The sequence below is a fragment of the Phoca vitulina genome, unplaced genomic scaffold (assembly GCF_004348235.1).
Source record: "Phoca vitulina isolate PV1807 unplaced genomic scaffold, GSC_HSeal_1.0 scaffold58, whole genome shotgun sequence".
Taxonomy (NCBI): Eukaryota; Metazoa; Chordata; class Mammalia; order Carnivora; family Phocidae; genus Phoca; species Phoca vitulina.
The window spans coordinates 3,873,728-3,898,263 of record NW_022589761.1 but is presented as its reverse complement, the minus strand read 5'-3'; the positions used below and the strand labels follow the sequence as shown (position 1 = coordinate 3,898,263).

General features: G+C 46.8%; 1 protein-coding gene across 1 annotated transcript in view; it reads left to right on the top strand.

Annotated features, from left to right (window-relative positions):
* RHPN2 (rhophilin Rho GTPase binding protein 2) overlaps positions 1-24,536 on the top strand; it is a 57,042-nt gene that overhangs the window by 2,224 nt on the left and 30,282 nt on the right. Inside the window, exons 2-3 of the mRNA XM_032390562.1 lie at positions 10,146-10,261; positions 23,395-23,523. Of these exons, the coding sequence (XP_032246453.1) occupies positions 10,146-10,261; positions 23,395-23,523 (245 nt within the window). The remainder of the gene's footprint in view (positions 1-10,145; positions 10,262-23,394; positions 23,524-24,536) is intronic.

Sequence of the window (24,536 nt, the reverse complement as noted above, 5' to 3'; positions counted from 1 at the left end):
TGTTTCAAGAAGGACCAGATGTGAAAGATTCATGTCCCAGAAAGCTGAGTGATCTGTGAGTGGGGACTGGGGGAGAGGCCAGGGAGGATGGGGGTTTAGCTCCCTGAAATTTCCATCGTCTCTGCCCTGCCTGCTCTGATACCATCAAGGACTTTCCAGTCAGTTATAAAGTGCTGTGTAAACACAGCCTCACCACCCATCCTAACCACCATCCTGCACCCCGAACTCAAACCGGGGGTCCAGCCTCGAGACAGGGATCCTAGTGAGGAGGTCAGAATGATGAGCAACAGCAGTGTCAGCGGGGATGGGAAGAGCTAACAGACGGGATGTGTGGGGAAGGTGCTGATGACAGGAATCCAAACTGTCTGCCTTAGGTGTCTGGGTGGATGGGCAGGCACCAGGCGGGGGAACCTGGAGCCTGGTGTAGGGCAGGTGGATTTGAGGCCCCCATGACATATCCAAGTGGTGGTCTCACAGGGGAGTCCACTCTACAGACCTGACAGGCATGAGAGCACCCTGGCTGGAGATGTGGCTTTGGGGGTGCACCAGTTGGGAGGCACTTGGGGTGTTGTGAGGGGGCCCAAGACAGAAGGGAATAATATATCCACTTAAGGGACAAGCAGAGGGATGGGAAGCAAGCCAGAAGGGCTGCGGTGTCAAGGAAGCTGAGAGAAGAGTCTTTTTCGTGGAGAGGTGGGGTTGACAAATCAGAGGAGTGCTGGAAAATACTGGATTTAGTTCTTTAGGGGGTTGTTAGCTAATGAGTGGGTAGAGTCAGGGGCAAAAGCCAATGTGGTGGGGTGCAGAGGGGAGAAGGGCAGAGAAGGTGATAGTCGGGAGATCAGAGGAGAGAGAAGGCAGGTTCATGTCAGAGTGAGGAAGTCTAGAGCCTTTTTAAAGCTGTTTTTTAAAGAAGTTTGGGGTGGAGGGCAAGGTTGAAGATTCAGGGGAGAAAGGAAGGAAGGAAAGAAGGAAGGAAGGAAAGTAGGAAGGAAGGAAAGAAAAAAAAGAAGGAAGGAAAGAAAGGAAGGAAGAAGAAAGAAAGAAAGAAAGAAAGAAAGAAAAAGAAAAGAAAGAAAAGTTGGAGACAGCTGCTGCACATCCGGGGTGGATGAGCCAACCAGGGGCAGTACGCGAGAACCCCTGAGACTGGAGATGCCCGCAGGGTGAACTCCTCCATCCCATCTTTGGGCTTGGGAAATTTTGCACACACTCAGAGGATCAAATTAATTGCTACTGAAATCAGGCTTCTCTTTCATCCGAGTGTTCTTTATTCTGTCTTTTCTCTCCTTCCTTTTTTTCTCAAAAATGCCATTCTCCATTCATTCAAAAAGCATTTATTGAGTGACAGCTCTGAGCCTGACCCCTGTCAGATGCTGGGGCAGACTCGACTCTCGCTCAGTCTGGCTTCTGGCTTCTGTGGCTGTTCGTGGTGGGCCTCATGTCCTGGGGTGCGGGCAGTGCTGGGAGTCAGCGCTTTGTCCAGATAGATAGCTCAGGCCATGCTTGAATAGGAATCTGCTTCTTTGCTTTAGAACACAGAGCAAAAAAGTGTGTTTGGGAAGGGCTTGTGGGGGGGGGGGGTCCATAGTCCATATTCAGAGCTTCAACTCTGTTTTGTGTGACTTGCATACAAAATGCAAACAAATTGCCCAAAAGTTCACTCTGCCGGCAGGGCCTAGACCCCGAATGTACAAGGCAATCATCGGCAGAGAGGGAGGTCCCCAGTAAATCAGGGTCTTCTTGGGGTCATGTAGCCCTTGGCTGTACAGAGCCCGAGGACACGGACACAGCTTGGCCCCAGGCCACCAGTATAGACTCTGGCCTCCTGGGGCTGGCAGCTGGGGGGGGGGGGGGGGGGGGGGTCTCTGAATTAAAAACAAACAAAACCCACAGAAAACTTTCTGGTCTATTGCAACGTGTTTCTCTCTTCTCTGGCTTCTCGCCGGTTTTTCCTTTTTTCCCTTGACATCAATACGTTTACATAGAGCCACACGCTCTATAACCATACATTACTTTCTTAAAAGAAAGGCCAATGGAAAGGGAGCTGCTTTTTCCCAAACAGATTTTCATGCTCGTCCTGATGGAAGTGGGTGAGAGAATGGAAGAAGGCGTGTTCTAGTTAATGCAGAGGAATGTAAGTTTCTAGGGCACCGCATCCTTGGAGCAGATCCTGTCTCCGGAGATCTCTGGGTGCTGTCATCCTAAAACCCGCAGGAAATCCTGTCCGGGGCCGAGAGAAAACGAGCTGGAGAAAAACTTGAGAAAGCCCTTCCCCAGGGCTGTTGAAAGGGGCCCTCGATGAAAGGTCTTAGCAGAGTGTGGAAGGATTCAATCAGGACAAAGTGCAGTATTGTCTGTCCTTATCTCTGCCTCTTCATCCTTTGGGAATACTAATGACCCGAAATGAATTTAGCTCCATTGTTTTTACCCCAGAGCTGGAGGAGAAGTTGTTTCTTGTCCACAGAAACCTCCAGGCTGGACAGGGCCCCAAGGTTCACCGTGTCCTGGTTTATGGTCCCTGTTTTCTCTGGGCTTCCTCAAGGCTCCAGCAGAGAAGGAAGAATTCTTTTTTTTTTTTTTTTTTTTTTTAACCTAGAAACTCCTCCTAGTTCGCGCTCTGCACCATTCATCTTAGTGAAGTGTAATTCTGTGTTAGACACGTGAGCACATCATCTAATTATGAGCACACGTGTGTGGGGATGCTTCCTTTTGGGCTAGGTCCACAGAGCACAGTGTGGGTCCTGGGGGCTCCGTCAGCTCCACCTTTATTGGGTAGTGATAACGTCCCTCCAGGTGTCTGGACCCATCCCCTTGGAGCCTTGAATCCTTTCCCAGATGGGGAGGGAGGGAAGAGGGGTGTGAAAGTTGGTGATGCTGCCCCCTCCCTACCCGGTACACCGCCATGGTCTAAGCCAGGTCCTAAAGGCCAGGCTGGCTCCAGGTTGATCATGGCCTTGGTGAGCGTCTGCCTGGTTGCACGGGTGCACACTAGGAGTCCAGAGGCTGTGTATGACAAACACCTCTTCACACTGAGGGATCCTGGCCAGGAGGGGTTGCCTGGCAGGAACAGAATTTCCAGGGTGACTCAGAGGAGAGTCAGCGTGATGGACTAGCTGTGACACCGTAAATGTCCCTTGCTTCCTGGGGCTATTTGGATGGATCCCCAGACACCACCTGTTGATACGAGGCATTAGCCTTAGCCTCGTCACCACTTCCTTCTCTGGGTCAGGTGCCAGGGTCTCGTGACAGAAAGGCTGCATTGGAGGTGGCCGCAGGGGCAGCCCAGCCACAGGATAGGGTGGCAAAGTGGGCAGCAAGGGGCGCCGGCCAGGAGCGAGATCTGCCTGCAGCCCCAGGGACAGGGGGAGAGATGCGAGTCCTTCTGGCCTTTCCAGTCAGATCCACACTTCACTATGGCTGTATGCCCTTAGCAAGTCCCAGGTTTTGATTGGGTTGTAAGAAGAGGAAAGGGCAGGTGATCGAGAACTTCAGAAGTAGTTTCTTTTTCTCCAAAATTATTTGTATTATAAAAGTAACATGAATTATTTTAATTCCAGAAAAAAGTAATTACAGGGGCACCTGGCTGGCTCAGTCGGAGGAACGAACGACTCTTATCTTGGAGTCATGCATTCGAGCCCCACGTTGGGTGTAGCGATTACTGAAAATAAACTTTAAAAAAAGGTAATTACAGAAGTGTGCAAATTCACACACATATACCAGCCCTTACCCCGCACAGACGCGCTCCGTAGACAAGAACCGTTAACTGTGGCTGAGTGAATCCTACCAGTTGAAATAAGCAGGTCATTAGTTGGGACTGGAAATATATTTGTTTCATGGAAATTTTGGTGTTTGTAAAAGCTTTGTTATTCATTCAACACGTTGAAAAACAACTGTGGGTGGTACGCAGGAGGTGATGGTAAAGATTCGTAGAAGTGACTGAAGGCAGCCTTTAGTTAAAGATTATGGCGAAGTGTTGATTTCATATTGTGTCCCCCTTGCCCCCCCCACCCTGTGCGAATGGTTGGGGATGCGGAAGAAGAGCAGGTGCTCTTTGATGTGCAGCCCCCAAGCCCGGCAGAGATCCTGGAAGGGCAGGAGGGCTCTTGAAAAATGCCGGACTTACGCTTTTTATGGATACGGAAAAGCTAGATTCTGTTCATCATCCAGCCTGCCCCGAATCTCGAGCATGGTGAAAAGTTAAATGAGATGTGTGTATGTATTGCAGGGTATTACCTGCTATTTCAGTGCTTTCTGGGTGACAGCTTCTGGCTAACTCACAGTTCTGTTTTCCAGAGTTGGGTGGTTGAGTGGGGGGGGATTGCATAACTAGGAAGGAGTGACAAGCAGAGAAAATATCTTTGTGCTACACAAGCAGCAAAAAGCACCCTCTTTCCCATGTGCTGTGCGAGGGGGGCTCTAGCTAGGAGACCCTGCCCCCAGTCTCACGCCGGACCTGGAGACCCTGGGTGCACACTGTGCCTTCAGTTTGCTGCAGAAACATCTCCGTGTGTAAGCTTTCTCTTTGGCTGTGTGGAAGAAGAAGAGCCCGTGCTGGTTTTCTGGGGTGAGGGGAGCCAGGCGCCAGGCACTGACCTGAGTGCGGGGTGTGGGGGGGTGGTTGGGGAGGGGCGTGGAGAGGGAAAGACTGTTCCATTCCCTCTGCATCTGCCATCTGGGTGGCCTGGCCTTTCTACCTTCCTCAGGTCTGTCTCTGCAAGGTGTAGGCTGAGTAGCTTTTCCTTCCTGGCAAATTAAGTGCCTCCAGTTTGCGCCTGGGTATTGCTTTTAAATACTTGTTTCCCAGCTGAGCTATGGGACTAGGCACAAAGGACACGCCAGGGGGATGTTGACAAAGGGAGTTTTCACTTGAGGTGAACTTATTCTAATTAAGACTCATGAAAGAATTAATTGCAGATGCCAGAAAAATCCAATCCAAAATGACACGTAAACACACTGTGGCGCATCCCTACAATGGAATTCTAGCAATGAAAAGGAGCAGGCTGCTGATGAGTGCAACCATATGGGTGAATCTCAAAGCATAATATTGAGCACAGTAAGCCAGACACAGAAGAGTCTATACTATATGATTCCATTTATCTGAAGTTCTAGGACAGACTTCTAAGCAGAAGTCTGTGGTGATAGAAACCAGAGTGTTGGTGGCCTGGGGGGTGATGAAAATGTTCTTTTTGATTGGAGTACTGGTTACGGAGGTTTATACATTTGTCCAAACTCATTGAACTGTATATTTAGAATCTATGTGTTTTATTATGTGTAATTTATACCTCAATTTAAAAAGCTTCTGCACGAAAGGGAATGCATTGGTTCCTGTAACTGAGCAGTCCAGAGGAATCGTTTCAGGTCTGGCTTGATCTAGGGCTCAAATGCTGCTACGAACAATTTCTCAGCTGTGTTCCCCCTGGATTGGTTTTCATTTCTGGGGAGACACTCCCCAATGATGGTAAAGGCCAGTGGGGAAAAATGAAGATGTCTTCCTGATGGGTTCTGATTATCCTATGTCACGTGCTCACTCTGAGTCAATCTCAGGGGCCAGGGGCCTTCAATTTCCTACTGAGTAGGCATGAAGTCAGTGTTTTTCCTCTTGGAAAGGAGATGGGGGAGCATTGAATTACCACCCTTGACTGTCAAGGGCTGTGAGGTGGGAGAGTGGCAGAGTGGGACCAGGTCACTGTGTCCAAAGGATGCTCAGTGATGCTGGGCAGCCCTCAGCCAGGAAGCACGGGAGGGGTGTCTGGGGGTCGCAGCCGAGCTGTCCCGGCATTCCTCACCGCCCCCCCACCCCGCCCCGTATTCCTGCTGCTGGCTGCTTCACGGCTCACCTTAGAGTGGCAGCAAGCAGGGACGTGGGCTTCAGTCCTGCCCCCGCCCTCCCCGCCCGGAGGATCTTGAGTAGCTCACTTGACCAGCAAGCCTCAGAACTATGGGATCTCGGCTGCTGTCCCAGCATCCACACCGGCAGTCTGACTCATGGGACATGCCATATGGTGAAGTTGAGGCGTCACTGGGATCTCGGCTGATGTCCCAGGGTCCACACCAGCGGTCTGACTCATGGGACACACCATGTGATGAAGTTGAGGCTTCACTTAGTGTACTTGCTTTTCTGGGTGTTGGCTGTGGGACCATCCTTCCAGCATTTTAACCCTGTTGCAGTTGCCCACACCTTAGTCTGGGAAGGGAACCAACAGACTGTGTGGTGGAAAGACTCACTTCACTGTAGGACCGTGACCCTCGAGGCCAGGATAGTTCAGCAACGCCCCCATCCTGCAGGTGTGACAGGTGCTGCTTGGGGCCCTGGCACAACCCCTCCAGTTTGCAGTCACTCGACATCCTGTTATGAACCCACCAAGAAGGAAGGCATGAGTGAGGACTGTGGGTCCCCAGCAGCAGAGAACCACTGGCCGGGGCCAGTGGACAGATCCAGCCTCTGGAGATGCCAGGGGGTCTTTATAGCAGTCTTGCCCACATTTGGCTCACGGGGCTCCCAGAAGCTTCCATGTAGTCCTGTGGGTTCCTAGTGTTTCCAGCTGGCCCAGCATTCCTACCTGTCAGTAAGAAGTAATGTCGTTTTGGTTCTAATTACTCAATCATATCTAATCCTAAGCATTCCTCTGTCTTATCTAGAAACTTGACTCCGCATCTGTGGGCCAGCCAGAAGTTGGGTAAAGTATAGGAGCAGGAAAAAGTTCTTACTCATGAGCTGGAATGGCTGCTTATCTTAGCTCCGGGAATGTACATAAAGGAATTTGTTATTAAAGCCTTTCTGTAAAATGGAACACAGCTTGGGTTGAAGCATGTGATTTTGAGTCAGATCAGACCATCCCTTCGTAGTAATTTTGGAAAGCATAAAGGAAAAGGAGGGCCATTATTTTAGAACTTTAATATTCGTTTAGCTTCACATTAAAAGACATGTCAGTCTTCTATCTGCAAAAAGATAGTTTCCTGATTTTTATTTTAAATCAGAGATCATTGAATGGTTTGAAAGATGTTAGCTGTAAGACCATTCCAACTCAGATTATAATATATGTGTAATTGGAACTTGGGGGTGCTGCCTGGGGGCATGTGGGTGGTGACTTGCTGGCAAGTAAGGATGAGAAAACTTTGTAGAAGGAGGAACTTAACTCGTTTCTGACCCACTGGTCCAAAGGCCACTGATACGGGGAATCCCTGAGAAGATTAGGGCTCTGAATAACTTCTCCCCCCTTGGGGTGGACACCACGGGCATGCCTTGGGCAGAGGTGGGGCTGAGCTGAATGGGAGGGTTGCAGTTGCAGAGAAAGGGCATCTCTAAACGGAGTGCTGCCCACCAGCCACCCCCCGGGGTGTAACCGCAGCCCCCCTCAGTGGGCAGAACCTAAAGATAAGCTTCACAAAGGAATGGAGCCCTCACTCAGATCCCAGGGCTTCTTACCTGACAGGGTGGGAAGCACACCAGTAGGTTAAAATGAAACTTTCATTCTGTTCTTAAACTTTTCAGAATGAAACATTGCAGTCTAAATACTCTAGGAAATAATGAACAGACAACACAAGACAATTCACTGAAAAAGAAATTCACGTGATCGATAATATATGGAAAAAAAAGTTTACCAGTAATAAATGCAAATTGGAAGAACAGGATACCTGTTTTTGCATATCAACTTGGCAAAGATTAAAAATAATACTTTTCAGGTAGCACCTGGGTGGCGCAGTTGGGTAAGTGCTGACTCTTGGTTTCAGCTCAGGTCATGAGATCAAGCCCTGCGTGGAGCTCCATGCTCAGCACGGAGTCTGCTTGGGTTTCTCTCTCCCTCTGCCCCTCGCCCCCGCTCTCTCCCTAAGATAAATAAAAAGAATACTTTTCAATTCAAAAATAAAGACAACTCGGTTTAAAATGGGCCAATATCTGAATCGATATTTCTCCAAGGAAGATACACAAAGGGCCAATAAGCATGTAAAAAGATGTTAAACATCATTGACCATCAGGGAAATGCAAATCCAAACCATAATGAGATCTCACACACACTAGATTGTCTATTAAAAAAAATAATAATAACTAGTATTGTCAAGGATATGGATAAATTGGAACCCTCATAAACTGTTGGTGGGAATGTAAAATCATATAGCCACTTTGGAAAATAGTTTGACAGTTTCGCAGTTGGTTAGACTCAGGATTAACCATATGGCATAACAATAGTTCCACTCCTTGATATATACCCAAGAGAAAGGAAAACATAAAAACATCCATAAAAATGTGTACACAGATAAGCAGCCTTATTCATAATAGCCAAAAAGTGAAAACACCCCCAAATGTCCATCAGCTGATGAATGGATAAGTTAATGTCCTACATTCTTTTTTTTTTTTTAAGATTTTATTCATCCATTTGACAGCATGAGCGAGCACAAGCAGGGGGAGCAGCAGAGGGTGAGGGAGAAGCAGGCTCCCCGCTGAGCAGGGAGCCCAATATGGGACTCCATCCCAGGCTCCTGGGATCATGACCTGAGCCAAAGGCAGACACTTAACCAGCTGAGCCACCCAGGTACCCCAATGTGGTATGTACTTATAATGGGGTATTAGTCTGCGACAAAAAGGAGTATGGTACTGATACCTGCTCCAAGATGGATAAACCTTGAAAAATCATGCTAAGTGAAGGAGGCCCATCCCAAAACACCATATTTTGTATAATTCCATTTGCATGAAATATCCAGAATAAGCAAATCTATACAGACAGAAAGTAGATCTGTGGTTGCCTAAGGCTAAGGGGGAGAGGACAAGGATTAGGGAGTGCCTTTCTCTCTTGGAGGGTAATTAGGCTGGTGAACTGGAGGTCTTGAAGTTTCTAGGGCTATAGCTTTGCCCTGGATATAGACCTTAAAGAAAAAAGTAGAAGTTTATAAAGATTCGTGCTTACAAATATGCATCAAGTAATTATATATAATAGCAGATACTTGGAAGCAATCTAAATGTCCAACTATAAGGAAATGGTAAATCTTTTTATTTTTTATTTTTTTTTAAGATTTTATTTATTTATTTGACAGAGAGAGACACAGCGAGAGAGGGAACACAAGCAGGGGGAGTGGGAGAGGGAGAAGCAGGCTTCCCGTTGAGCAGGGAGCCCGATGCGGGGCTCGATCCCAGGACCCCGGGATCACGACCTGAGCCGAAGGCAGACGCTTAACGACTGAGCCACCTAGGTGCCCCAAATCTTTTTTTTTAAAGGCCATATTATTCAGTCATTAAAATCATGGTTTTGAGAAACATTTCATAATAAAGGAAAGTTTAATGCTAGAGTATTCCGTGAGAAATTTTGATAAACTGTACGTGCCACTGTGCAGGAAAGGGTTAACAGAGCAGGCTTGAGGTTGCTCTTCTTGGGAAGGTCCGCTTGCGAAGGTTGGCCCCTCCCTGGTACCTGGGAACCTGGCTCTTGGAGTGTTCCCTTCATCCCCTAACTGATAAGGTGGCTCACCCCCCCGAGACCGATGGCACAGACCATGTGGTTTATGAGGAACAGCTGCTTTCTTTCTGGGAGTCTAGAATCTGGTTACGTGCTAGTCAGGGGGTGCCTTTGTGATCAGTCCCCGATAAAACCCCTGGGTGTTGATTTTCTAATGGGCCGACCTGGGCGGTGACATCATATACACGTTGCTGCGTTTTTGTTGCTGGGGGAAGGATATGCTCTGTGTGACCCTTCATGGGAGGGGGAAAGCATAAGGGAGGCTGCTTCCAGTGGATTGCTCTAGAACCTACCCATGCCTTTCCCCCTTGTGGTCCAGCTCTGTATCCTTAGGAAGTTGCCGTCATATAGCTGTCAGTGCAATTACATGCTGAGTCCTGTGAGTCTTAGTGAATCTGAACGTGGGGCTGGTCTTGGGAACTCCCAACACCGCACTAATATGAAAAATGACAATAAGCGTGTAAAATACACGGGCAGGGAGAAAACCACCGTACAGTGGCTGTTTCGGAGTTGCGTTGTTATGAGTGACTTTTGTTTTCTTTTGATACTTCTCGGTATTTTGTGTATTTCCCATTTTGATGTTACTTTTATTTTCAGAACAGGTTCGTTTTTAAAGCATTTCTGTTATATTCAACGTTGTCATCATGTTTAGAGTGGCTGACCTCTGAAAGGTCATCTCTCATTTTCCCTTAGGGTTGCAATCCTCTTGCACAAACTGGCCGGAGCCGACTGCAGAATCAGAGGGCTGCCTTGAACCAGCAGATCCTGAAAGCTGTGCGGATGAGAACGGGAGCAGAAAACCTCCTGAAGTGAGTGACTGCTGGCTCCATTGCCTCGGTGGGGAGCCAGCCTTTCCTGGGGCCTGTCCATCCCGAAACTCTCAGGCCTGCCCAGCTTCCTCTCTAGCTCTCAGGGGTTTTTTGTTTTTGGTTTTTTTTTGTAAAGATTTTATTTATTTATTTATTTGACAGAGAGAGATACAGCGAGAGGGGGAACACAAGCAGGGGGAGTGGGAGAGGGAGAAGCAGGCTTCCCACGGAGCAAGGAGCCCGATGTGGGGCTCGATCCCAGGACCCTGGGATCATGACCCAAGGCTGAAGGCAGACCTTTACAACTGAGCCACCCAGGTGCCCCGCTCTCAGGTTGTTTTTTTAACTTTGGGGTCCCCTCCTTGTTGCTAGCGCCTGGAGCAGGCCCTTCCTTGCCTAGAGCTTGATTATGTTCAGGACAAGTATTTTAACCAGCCTGTTTGTGTGATTGGGGATGGGGGAAGCCAATGATCACATTCCTGTTTGTTTTCCCTGCTTTCTATGGGACATGTCTGTTTTCTCTATTGCTTAGTGGAGAAACTATGCCCAGTCTAAAATCACCGCTTGGTAACTGTTGGATGTATAAAGGAGAAGAAGGCAGGAGGGAGGGAATGGGACATTTCTGTTGCTAGTGTCCATCCCCCTAAGGAGAGGCCCCAGTGCAGCCTCATGGCCTTGGGGCTCTGGTGGGGAAATAGTTACTTATCAAGCTTAGAACTCAGTGAAGCTCTCCCTGTGTCATAGGCAGCTCTAAGCCCTCCCCACACCCTTCGGTGCAGTGCCGGACAGGTGTGCCAGCTTCCTCTTGTTACAGAGTGTAGCCTTTCTTCTTCCTTCAGAGTTCGGGGGGGACCTCTTGTCAGCCTCATGCCGCCTTCTGCACTGGGTGGTCAGCACTGTGCCTGCTGCCCGGCCAAGTGAGACAGATGCCTCCTGCAGCCTCAGAAAGAGACGTGGGGCGCTCGCAGGGACCTGGAACCCACAGACCTGGAGGGAACCCGGAAACCTGGCAGGATATGGATAATGGGTGTTCCCAATGGGTCAGCTGTACCGTTGGAGGCCTGGAGAGCCCAGAGGCTGCTCTGAGACTGTTGGGAAAAGCAAATACACCAAACCAGGTGTTTGTAACAGAGCTGCAATACTCTGGTGGTCAGATATGTCCCAGCATCACGATCAGCTCCTCCACAGGGGCCGCTCCCCTGAGCAGCCAGTAAAGACAGGAGGCATAAACTTAGGGCAACTTCATTTGGGAATCCTTCTGTATCTGCTTCCTAGGAAAGATGTCTGAGATACTAAGTGGGGGAACGGGGAGACGCAGGACAGCATGCCCTGCATCTGTGTTTAAAGGATTGGTGTGTTTGGTTTTGTGCATGCAGAGACTTTTTCCAGAAAGGACGAAGAAAGAAGCTGTTAGAGTTAGCTCTGGGGAGCAAGACCAGGGATGGGGGTGGAGGTGACTCTTAACTTGTCATGTTACTTCCTCCGGTGTTTGGATGTTCTTTTACGAAGTGCCTGAATTACTTTTATTCATTTTTATTGTGAGATCCTGCAAAGGCCTGGAGGATAGTATCACCAACCACCTAAACCTACCACCAGCTCAGGAACAACAGTGCCTTGTGTCGGCATTGATATACGTGGGCTAGCAGAGAACACAAGTCCTGGCGTGGCCAGGGTTCTGGAAACCTCTTCTCCAGCTACTTCTTTAACAGGGTAGAAGCTAGGTTGTGACTGGAGGAGATCGCAAAGCCATTATGACATTTCACCCTTATTTTTTTTTTTAAGTTTATTTACTTATTTATTTATTTTTTTAAAGATTTTATTTATTCATTTGAGACACAGAGATACAGAGAGAGAGAGAGAGAAAGCATGAGCAGGGAGAGAGGCAGAGGGAGAGGGAGAAGCAGGCTCCCCGCTGAGCCAGGAGCCCGATGTGGGGCTTGATCCCAGGACCCTGGGATCATGACCCGAGCCGAAGGCAGACGCCCAACCATCCGAGCCACCCAGGCGCCCTACTTATTTATTTTTAAGTAATCGCTACACCCAACATGGGGCTCGGCCTCACAACCCTGAGATCAAGAGTCACACGCTGCCCTGCCTGAGCTGGCCAGACGCCCCACAACATTTCACCTTTTAAAATGTCTGGCAGTGTCCTTGTCCCCAGAGAAGTCTGGAGCTGGGGACGGTCAGGTCCACGGTATAGTGGACCTCATGCAGCTGGTGTAGCTTGGGAGAAGCCCCTGATTTCGGGATCGGCGGCCCTGGGCCAGCTGAGCTTGCCATGCTGGGAAGGCTGCAGGTGCATCCCCTCCCATCCCCCCCGGTGTGATTTGTGGTGGCTGGTTTTGGTTGACACTTTGGTGCGGCTAAGGAGGCAGGCGGGCGGCCTTGCCTCTGTGGCTCCCCAGGAGCGGACTGCAGTGGATGGGGCTGTTCATTCACCCCATAAATGAATTTGCTGAGCACCTAGCAAGGGGCAGGCTGTGTTTGAGGTGCAAGAGGAGAAGGCTGCAGGCCCTGCTTTCCCGATGCTTGATCTCCTGTGGGGGGACCTTAAATACACAGCAGACAAGTCCAGTCATGTCAGAGGTGATGTTTTCTAGGGCGTTGATGAGAGGGAAATGTGACCGCATGGCGCAGCCTTTGAAACAGGCCAGTCAGGGGGGCCCTCTCTGACCAGGGGCCTTGGTGTTTCTAAGGCGGGAACCGGAATGGTTTTGTCGGTCTTGCTTTTTTAACAATAGCGGCAAACAGCCTCCGAGGCCCGGTGGTTCAAGCTCATTGTCAGGTTGGCCGTTAGGGAGCTGGCAGCACGGGGCGGGGCGGGGGGGGGGGGGAGGGGGGGGGGGGGAGGGTGGGCTTGTTAATGATTTTCGCAGTGACCTAAAAGTTCAAAGTGGCCCTTTCTGGAGAATGTTGTGAGAGAGAACCCTAAAGGTATTTATTAATCTGACTCCAGCAGCACCAACGGTTTCCCGAAAACAAATAAGGCGTTCAGCCAAGTCCGGCTCTGGCCCCGTGGTTGGCGCTGGGTGGCTGATTAGGTGGCTGTCCCTGCTGCCAAGGTCTGTGCGCCTGTCTGCTTTCAGGCTCTCGGATGTGCCTCCACGGCCGTCAGGTAAAGACAGAGCGTGTGGGGGGGGTGCCTGGGTGGCTGGGTCGGTTCAGTGTCCGACTCTTGGTTTCGGCTCAGGTCATGGTCTCGCGGTCGTGGGATCGAGCCCCACTTCGGGCTCCGCGCTCAGTGTGGAATCTGCTTCAGATTCTCTCTCCCTCTGCCCCTCCTCACTCACACTCTCTCTCTTTCTCACATACATAAATAAAATCTTAAAAAAAAAAAAAAAGAGCATTTGGGAAGATGTCCCCCAAATGCAGGAGTGCCGGGGTCCCAGTGCTTACCTGCATTGGTAGGGGGCTGGGCAGGCCCTGAGAGGAGCCAGGCTTTGTACCCCTTCAAGGTCTTCTCCTCCTCTGAGCTGGATCTGCCAAGAGTCCATGAGCTTCCTGGAGTTTGACTGGAAAGAGATCAGATATTTTAAATGTACTTTTCCAGGCTAAGCAAGGACAATATTCTCTCTCTTTTCCTAGCACCCTGCCCTCCCTTGAGTAAAGCTGGGGTGGAAACGTGATGCTGTTTCTCTGAAACAGAGATGGTCTTTGTGGAATTTAAAGTGTGTTGCCATGTCGTTCCATTTTCACTAACTGGGCCTTTGCATAAGGGCAGGGCGTTTAACATCTTTGGGCTCAGGTTCCCCTCTTATTCCGGTACTTTTTAGAGCAGGGCTGGCCCCCTCTGAGGCTTACAGGGGCTGGGTGGGCTCGGGAAAGACTGGAGGGGCTGGGCCTGGTGCTGTGAGGCATTAGGGAGTGGTGGGGACAGTGGCAAAGTGCAGAGCACATGCTTTCTCTGGAGGGGCCACCTGCAGTGTGCCTCGAATGGAGGGGAGGACGAGGGTTGCCAGGTCTGCGGATTTTTTTTTTTTTTAGCAGAAGATAGGGATCTGACCTTTTTCTCTCCCTTTTTTTTTTTTTTTTTTGAATCTTCTGATAGTTGAATTTTAAATATTGGCGCATAGTTGAATGGGGGGACAATAACACCCTAAGGACCAAGTAAACAAGCCCCCCTTGACCTCCAGTTTGTAACCTCTGCTCTGGAGGCTCATGAAGCTCTGGGCCGGGGGTGACCAGGGTGGTGTCAGCTGTAATAAGAGTGACTCGAGGTTAATGGCTGCTCATACCGTCAGTTCTGAGGGAGACTGGTGTGTGTCTGTGCCATGTGGTGTGTGAGCCCCCCTTGGCCTTTGGGGCTCACAGCAACCCTGAGGCCTCCCTTCCTACACTGGCTACCCTGGGAGCAGATGTCTTGCCAGACCGGCTGATCTGCTGTCCTCGCTGGGTGACCACGGGAGGCCACCAGGTGGTACTTGCAGGATTTGGGGTCAGATGGATTAAGGTCAAACTGTTCCAATAAGGTCTCCGAAGCTGGTGCAAGTCTTTGGTGCTTTTCAACATGCCTATTCCTGGTTGCGGGGGAAGGGGGCAATTTTACTGAAAGACTTGGAAGGAAAAAGTTACACTAAAGCAAATGGAGGTATATGCATCAACATTCAAAATTCACCTGCATCTTTAAGACAAAACACACCGGACGTTAAAGAAATTTTGGACTTGGAGCAAAGAAGTAAGCCATTACCACGTAGGAGCTTCTTAAGGTAGAAGAGGTCTCAGCAGCTCCAAATTCAGGGAAAGAATGCGTCAGTACCCTCAGGAAATAATTGGATGTGGCCTTCCGTCCCCATTCATGCTTGTTGGGCTGATCACTCATAGAGGCAGTGGGACACTTTCTCATTCTTGACTTTTGCAAGTGTGTGCGTGCTCTTTATGAAAAACCCAAGGGAAGAGGCCTTTCCTTGGAGGTCCAGGCCAGAGGGAGGCCGTGGAGAACCTAGGTTGGAGACTCTGGGCTGAAACACCCTTTTGCCTCATCCCGGCTGGCCTCAAGGGCTATAACCTCGGTCATTGGACCATAAGCTTCTTGGAGGAGGTTTGCGACCAAGGGAAGGTGAGAAAAAAAGCCATGTTCTTCCAAGGAGGCCCATAGAAACGATTTGTTGTCATCTGGAAAGGCAGCCCAGATGCAGAGCACCAGTATTGAGGAGACTGAGGCTCTGGTTTTAATTCCTAATCTGGGCCAGCTGATTCTATTTTTATATGTTACCCCGGGCTGTTCTCCCAGCCTGGGCACATACATCATATTCAATTGATTTACCTTCTTTGAGAAGCCCCCTTCTACCAGTGAATCTAAAAAATCATTCTCTGTACTAGAAACAGCTCACACTTGAGGGTTGATTTCCCATTCGTCGTTGTACCCAAAGGTTAGCATTGTGGAGACTGACCCTGAAGCCCCACCTGGCCACCAACTTTTTCCAGAGTGACCCACACAGAGGTCCATGTCCAAAGAGCAGCTCATTGATTTGTTGCCAATCCTAAATCTCAAATTGCCAAGTCAAGAGGGAAGAGAAGTGGCAAATCAATATATAGAGGTGGAAAAATCAAGTTGGCCTATTTGGAGGCTCTGCAGATATGTGGGCAAGGGTCTTAGGGTGTAAATTGTTGTATTTAAGTTGGATCCACTCTGTTGCAGAGAACCAGTCCCTCGCAACCCCCGCCATTGCTTCTAGGGAGTCATCTTTACTGCCATTTGTTCTTACATCAACTGAAATTTGCTGAGCCCCCACCACGTGGAAAAGACAATGCCAATTTCTGAGAAAGAGAAAGAAATAGAAGGCAAAGGTCTTGTTCTCCATTGTAACTTCTGTATCCTTTGTTAGACATGGGCCACAGTTTGTCTCGGAGCTTCCTGGCAGGCAGTATGAAGATGGGACAGTGACTTGGAACACATTTCATACCTGTTGGTTCAGCCAGAGGCAAACCAGTTGCAAAGAAGAAGCTTTTCCCAGTTTCTTTCCTCGTGTCCTTGTGGACATTATCAGAATGTGAATCAGTCACATTCTCAGAAACATCTCTGTGGTACAGATTTTACAAGCGGCAGATTGTGATTGTGGTGATAAAATCAATTCATGGGGTTGCTGTGGTATTATAAAAAATAAATATTTGGGGGTGCCTGGCTGGCTCAGTTGGTAGAGTGTGGGCCTCGATCTTGGGGTTGTGAGTTCGAGCCCCACGTTGGGCATAGAGCCTAATTAAAAACAAAGACGCTATGCCTGGTTCCTGGCACAGAGCTCCTAGAACCCTTGGAATCTCCTGTCTTCTGTATGCTAATGGGCGGACAGGGCCTTCAACATGGGGCTTTTAACCAGAAAGACCAAACCTGGTGAGAGGATTAGAACTTACAGAGCCACCCCCAGACTTCCGGGGAGGGGAAGGCGGCTGAAGATTGAGTTCAGTTGCCAATGGCCAGTGTTTAATCGATTGTGCCCACGTAATGAAATAGTGAAACCTCCATACAACCCCTCACAGTGAGGTTTGGGAGCTTCCAGGTTGGTGAACACATCGAGGTGCTGGGGGCAGGGGGATGACGTGCCTGGAGAGAACACGGAAGCTGCTCACCCCTCCTTGGCCTGTGGATCTATTCCATCTGACTGCTCTTAAGTTGTGTCCTTTAAAATAAACCACAGTAAATGTAAGTAAAGTGTTCTCCTGAGTTTTCTGAGTCATTCTGGCAAATTATCATAGAAGGGTGTTGGGGGAACCCTTGATTTGTAGCTGGTTGGTCATGAGTACAAGTGCCCCCCCCCAACCTTGTGCCTGGCACTTGACGTGGGGGCAGTCTTGGGGTGCTGAGCCTTTAATCTGTGGGAATTGAATTGAATTGCTGGGCACCCAGTTGGTGTCAGAGAATCAGAATTGGAGAGTTGAGTATATTACTCTTTTAAAAAAATACGCTATTAGAATAGAATCAAATATATTGGCATATATTGTATGCGTGGCAAAGTTTGGTTTGTGTGACTATCGTTTTAGGGGTATGTATGTATATGTGTATACTGTGTTGTGATATAAAATGTACTTCTTAAGGGTAATCATGCTTTCCCCCCTCTCCGCCAAAATCCCCAAACCAATAATATTCACCAGAACGAGCTTCCAATATCTCGTTGCCCTGCTGGGAAGCCCAGATGTGCATGTGTGAAGACGTACCGAGTAGTAAAAGGGCCAGTGTCATCCTATTTGCAGCCAGGGTCAAGCATGGCTTTTTCTGAGGAGGCGTGGCATGAGCTTGTGGGTCAAGGAGAAGGAGTTCAGTGATGGGCAGAGGAGAGAGAGAAGGGGGAGAATACATATAAACACATCATGGAGAGAATTTGATGAGCGCAAATATGTGGCAAGGTAGGGAGAGCCCCAGTGCAGAGGACAGACTGTAGGGGAAGTGGTTTAGCATTTTACGTCCTGGGGGAAAGGTGAACAGGCAGTGAGCAAAGCGAGCCTGTGACAGGTGGCTGGATTTTCATCAGCTGGCGAGGGGAAGGGGGATCAGGTACCGTTTCTTCCGCTGGCTAGAGCTCTTGGCTGATGAGCCTCAGGTGTCCTCATCCATGAAAGGAGGAAGTTCTAGTAGCTGGTCCGAGGAATGACTGAGGACTTGCCGGGATGGTTCATGGGCATGTGCCCCACAAGGCCTGGCTCAGTACTTGGTTATTATTGCCAGTGTTACTTTTGCAATGATTCCTAATCCATAAAATGAGGGAACACCTGTAAAGTCTTCCAGCAGGTGTCCAAAATTCTGCTTTGAGGACTTGAGTAAAGTTCATGCCTTCATACTGCTTAACACCATTCCATTCTAGGGATATATCTCATTTTACTTATCCAATTTGCCAGTTAATGGATATCTGGGTTTTCCCCACTTTTTGGCTATTATGAGTAATGCTACTATAAACATCACATACACCTTTGTTGGGATATAAGTTTTCATTTCTCTCACATAGATTCCTAAGAGTGGGCTACTCAGTTGTATGATAAGTTACACATAGTAACATTTTTATTGATTTTTTAAAAAAAGATTTATTTAGTTGAGAGAGAGAGAGAGAGCAAATGGCGGAAGGGGCAGAGGGAGAGGGAGAATCCTCAAGCAGACTCCCCACTGAGCACAGAATCCAATGCAGGGCTCAATCACACGACCCTGAGATCATGACCTGAGCCAAAATCAAGAGCCAACCAGGTGCCCCGGATATTTAGCATTTTTAGAAACTACCCAGCTGTTTTCCAAAATGCTGTGTTGTTTACATTCAGCAGTGTGTGAGGAGAGTTCCAGTTTCTCTACATCCTCCCCAACACTTGTTATTGTTTCTTTTTTAGTATAGCCAGTCTAGTTGTGTATTGGTATCTCATTATGCTTTTAATTTGTATTTCCCTATATTGAGTCAAGACATACCTTTTTGTGTGCTTATTAGACATTCATGTATATTCTTCAGTAAAATGTCTATTCAAGTCTTTGTCCATTTCATGAATTCAGAAAGTTGCAGGATACACAATCAATATACAGGAATCTGTCTTATTTCTATACACCAATAACGAATTATCAGAAAGAGAAATTAAGAAAATAATTCCATTTACAATTGCATCAAAAATAATAAAATACCTAAGAATAAATTTAACAAAAGAGGTGAAAGACCTATACACTGGAAACTATGACACTGATGAAAGACATTGAAGGCACAAATAAATGGAAAGATATCCCATGCTCATGGATTGGAAGAATTAATATTGTTCAAATGTCCATACAGCCAGAGCAGCCTACAAATTCAGTGCAATCCCTATCAAAATTCCAATGGCACTTTTCAAAAGTAGATAAAACAATTCTAAAATTTCCATGGAACAACACAAGAGTCTGAATAGTCAAAGCAATCTTGAGAAAGAAGAACAAAGTTGGAGGTATCACGCTTCCTGATTTCAAACTATATTACACAGCTATAGTAATCAAAACGGTATGGTATTGGCATAAAAACAGACACATAGATGAGTGAAACAGAATAGAGTACAGAAATAAACCCATGCATATATGGTCAATTCACTTAATACAAAGGAGCCAAGAATATACAGTGGAGAAAGGATAGTGTCTTAGTGATGGGGAAACTGGACAGCCGTGTATAAAAGATGAAACTGGGCCACTGTCTTACATGACACACAAAAATTAACTCAAAATGGATTAAAGACTTGAATATAAGACCTGAAACCATAAAAGTCCTAGAAGAAAACACAGGGGGTAAGCCCCTGGACATGGTGATGATTTTTTGGATTTGACACCAAAAGCAAAACCAACAAAAGCAAAAAAATAAACACGTGGGACTACACAGCAAACTACAGAACTGCACAGCAAGGACCATCAACAAAATGAAAAGGCAGTGGGAGAAAATATTTGTAAGTCATCTATCTGGTAAGGGTTTCATATCAAAATACATAAAGAACTCGTACAATTCAATAACACAAAAACAATCTGATTAAAAAACGGGCAGAGGATCTGAATAGACATTTTCCCAAAGTAGACAAAAGATGGCCAATAGACACATGAAAAGATGCTCAACATCACTCATCAGCTGGGAACGGCAAATCAAAACCACAGTGAGACCTCACACCTGTTAGCATGGCTGTTATCAAAAAGAGAAGAAATAATAAGTGTTAGTGAGAACACGGAGAAAAGGGAACCCTCGTGCACTGTTGGTGGGGAATGTAAATTGGTGCAGCCACTATGGAAAACAGTATGCAGTTCCCTTAAAAAAACTAAAATTAGAATTACCATGTGATCCAGCAATTCCACTTCTGGGTACTTATTTGAGGAAAACAAACACGCTCACTCGAAAAGATAGATACACCCCCATGTTCACTGAAGTGTTATTTACAATAGTCAAGATATGGAAAACAACCTAAGCGTCCATCAGTGGATGAATGGATAAAGAAGATGCGGTATATATATACTGTGTAATGTTATTTGGCCATAAAGAAGCACGAAATCTTGCCATTTGTGACAATATGGATGGACCTCAAGGGCATTGTGTTAAGTGATATAAGTCAGAAAGAGAAATACCGTATGATCCCATTTATATGTAGAATCTTTATTAAAAAAAAAAAAAGCTCATAGATAGAACAGATGGATGCTTGCCAGAGTTGGGGGTTGGAAGATGGGTGAAATAGGTAAAGGGGGTCAAGAGACACAAACTTTCAGTTATAAAATAAACAAGTCATGGGGATTTAATGTATTCCATAGTGCCTATAGTTAATAATACTGTATGGCATATTTTAAAGTTGCTAAGAGAGTAAGTCTTAAAAGGTCTTATCACAAGAAAAAATTCTGTAACTATGGTGGTGACTGTTAACTAGATTTTTAGTGCTGATCATTTTGTAATATATATAAATATGGAATTATTATGTTTTATACCTGAAACTAATATAATGTTGTATGTCAATTACATCTCAATTTTAAAAAATCTTTTGCCTGTTTTAAAAAAAAAATTGTATGTCTTTTTATTATTTAATCAACAGAACTCTTTATATAGTCTAGATACAAAGTCTCTATCAGATATATAATTTGCAAATATTTTTCTTCCAGGCTGTGGCTTGTGTTTTCATTTTTTTTTTTTTTCTTTTATGGTGTCTTCTGAATCACAGAAGTTTTTACATTTGACAGAATCCAATTCGATTTCTTCTTTCACGGATTGTGCTTTTGGTGTATAGCGAAGAACACTTTGTCCAGCCCAAGGTCATAAAGATTTTCTTCTGTATTTTCCTCTAGAAGTGGTAGAGTTTTAGCTCTTATACTGAAGTCTCTGATCCATTTTTTAAAAAGATTTTATTTACTCATTTGAGAAAGAGAGCACCAGTGGGACGGGGAGGAAGGGCAGAGGGAGTGGGAGAAACAGATTCCCCGCTGAGCAGGGAGCTGGACACAGAGCTCCATCCCAGGACCCTGAGATCATGACCTGAGCCAAAGGCAGATGCTCAACAGACTGAGCCACCCAGGTGCCCCGTCTCTGATCCATTTTGACTTAATATTTATGTATGGGATGAGATTTAGATTGAGGTTTTTTGCTGATTGTGCAGAAAAGAGTTATCAAAGCAGACCTGAGACAGCTATCCTTAGAAAGCCTGCTTGCAAGGTTGGCCCTTGGCTGGTGTCTGGAAACTTAATTTCAGGATTGTTTCCACCATTTCCAGAACTGATAAGAGGGGCTCACTGTGCCTGAACTGTTTGCACAAACAGTGTGGTTTATGCTGAGTACCTGCTTCCTTCTGGGAGTCTGGAATTTTGGAACATGCTAGAAACAAGTGCCTACCTGACCAGTCCCCAGTAAAAACCTAGACCACCATGGCTCGAATGAGCTTCCTGGGTAGAGAGCATTTCACACGTGTTGTCAGAACACTGTTGGAGGAGTTCAGCACATCCCATGTGACTCTCCTGGGAAAGAGGACCCTTTGCAGTCTGTGCCTGGTTTCCTCCAGACCTCACCCCATGTACCTTTCCCTTTTGCTGTAGTAAATCAGAGCCATGAGTACAACTATGTTATGAGTCCTGTGAGTCCTCCGAGTGGATCACTGAATGTGGGGGTGATCTTGGGGACACTGTTGAAAAGACTGTCTTTCCTTCCTTGAAATGTCTTGTCACCTTTGTCAAAAGCAATTTGTAAATGTAAGGATTTATTTCTGGATTCTGTTCTGTTCCATTGCCTATCCTTATGTCCATACTACATTATCTTGATTGCTGTGGATTTATAGTAAGTTTTGAAATCCGATAGCATAAATCCTCCCAACTTTGTTCTTTTTCAAAATTATTTGGCTTCTAGGTCTTTTGCATTTCCATATAAATTTTAGAAACAGTTTGTCAATTTCTACTAAAAAGTTCACTGGGATTTTGACTGGAACTGCATTGAATTGATCAATTAGGGAGAATTGACACCTTAACAATAGTGAATCGTCTAATGCGTAAACATGGACTGTCTCTCCGTTTAATATGCACTGTTTTGTAGTTTTCAGTGTACAAGTCTAATGCTTCTTTTGTTAAATTTATTTCAAAATATTTTACTCTTTTTCATGCTATTGTGAATGAAATTGTTTTCTTAATTTCGTCTTAAGAGTGCTCATTGCTGGTAGTGGAGATAAAATTGCTTTTTGTGGACTGAATTGTATCCTGTGACCTTGCTGAATGTATTAGTTCTAGTATGTGTTTTGTGAATGCCTTGGGATTTTCTACATACGAGATTATGTCAACTATGAATAAAGACAGTTTTACTTCTTCCTTTCCAATCCAGACGCCTTTAATTTCTTTATTTACCTATTGCCACTGGTTTGAAGTTCTAGTACAGTAGTGATTAGAAGTGGCAAAAATGGATGTCTTTGCCTTGTTCCTGATCATAATGGGGAAGCATGTCTTTTCACCACTAGTATGATGTTAACTTTGGGTTTTCGTAGATGCTTTTTATGGAGTTTTATAAATTCTCTTCTGTTCCTAGTTCATTGAGAATTTTTATCATGAATCTGTGTTGGACTTTTTTTGTATCTATTGAGAGGACCATGTCGTTTTTATCCTATTTCCTATTAATATGGTGTGTTACAGTAATTGATTTTCAGATATTAAACCAACCTTGCAATCCTGGGATAAGTCCCACTTGGTTGTGGTATATAATCCTTGTTAAATGTTGCTGGGTTCGGCTTGCTAATATTTTGTTGAGGATTTTTGCATACATATTCATGAAGGATGTCGGTTTATTGTTTTGCTTTCTTGTGATGTCTTCCTCTGGTCTGGGTCCGGGTAAGACTAGACCTCATAGAATGAGCTGAGGAGCATTACCTCCTCCTCTATTTTCTTAGCCATTTCCTTTCCAGGGGATAATTTATGGTCTTTTTGGGTGGCTGGGAGCAGTTCTCTTTTCTCTTCTCAAAGCTAATTCTTTGCAGGGGTGTCTTAAGATTCATGTCTGGCAGCTCAGTTTATCAGCTACGTCCCGGGTCCATTTACTGGCAGGAGTGGCTCAAGATAGGCCAGGTGCATCTCGGAGACATCTTACCTGGTCACATCTGGCCCTCACATCCGCAAGTGAACCCTCAGAACTTCCTTATGGGGTATGGGAGGTCTGCTCCCTTGGTAGCTGGGCAGCTTGGCTGAAGGCACTTTTTCCCCCCTTCTCTTCTAACAGAGTAGCTACGAACCACAAGGTACGGGAGCAGGTGCGCCTGGAACTGAGCTTCGTGAACTCAGACCTGCAGATGCTCAAGGAAGAGCTGGAGGGGCTCAACATCTCAGTGGGAGTCTACCAGAGCACAGAGTAAGTGGGGGCAATGCTTATTCTAGTTACTTTCTGAGCCTCAAAACGTGCCATATCGGGATGGTGCCCAGACAGACCTGAGGATGTGGCCGACCCCGCTTTGGGAAGAGAGGGATTGACCAGGTTGAGGACTGAGCATGGTGCAAGAGTCAAGGGATGAGCAGATGGAGTTTGTTGAAAATACCTGGGGAGTTGGACAAAAAGGTATCCAATTGTCCTTGGACCCTTGCAACATAGTTTTAGGGAAGAGCTGCGTGACTGGGTCCAGGTGAAGAGACGGCATCTCTTACATGGCTGTATCATAAAGATGCCCTGTGCGCACACTTGTGGTTGGATTTGAGAGCCAGCCTGCCAGGTGGGGTCCCACATTGCCCTCCCTTCTTCCCTGTCAGCCTCATCACCATGCACAGGGCCTGACTGAGTCATTCTGTGGATAGGACGCAAAAACACATAAACTGCTTGACAGGATCGTTTACATCAAAGATTAAGGGGACATATGCTAGTTCCCTGAGGAGACACTTCAGAAATGTGCCCCAGTAAATCTTTGAGAAACAAATGTCGTAATTCAGAAGCCTCCCCTAGGGAGTGTTTGTGGGCGGCACGGTTTTGAGGCAGGGCCTTCAGAAAAGCTCAGAAAGCCTCCCCAGGGTGAACTACCTTTGAAAGAGAAGTCCATCTTTACGGAGAAATAACTTTGAGAAGCTCTGTGTGGGGAAGTGAGACTTCTCAAAAGGTGGGTGAGCGCCAGGGGAGACTCAGTCAGTAAACAGTCCTGTGGATTCACAAAAGGATGACATTTGGGAACCCTGAGTCACCTCTGGAGTGTGCTTTTCCTGATTGTCCCCAAGCCTCTTTGTGGCGCGTGGGTGTTTTTCAAGGCCTGAGGGAAAGCGTTAGTGTGTGAAACCTCTCCTCTTCCTTCTGTGACGTCCATGTGTCCTGGCTCGCTCACCTGTGGGCTCCCAGCGTGGTTTTGAACACCTAATCAGAACACCAAATACCCACTGTGGTAT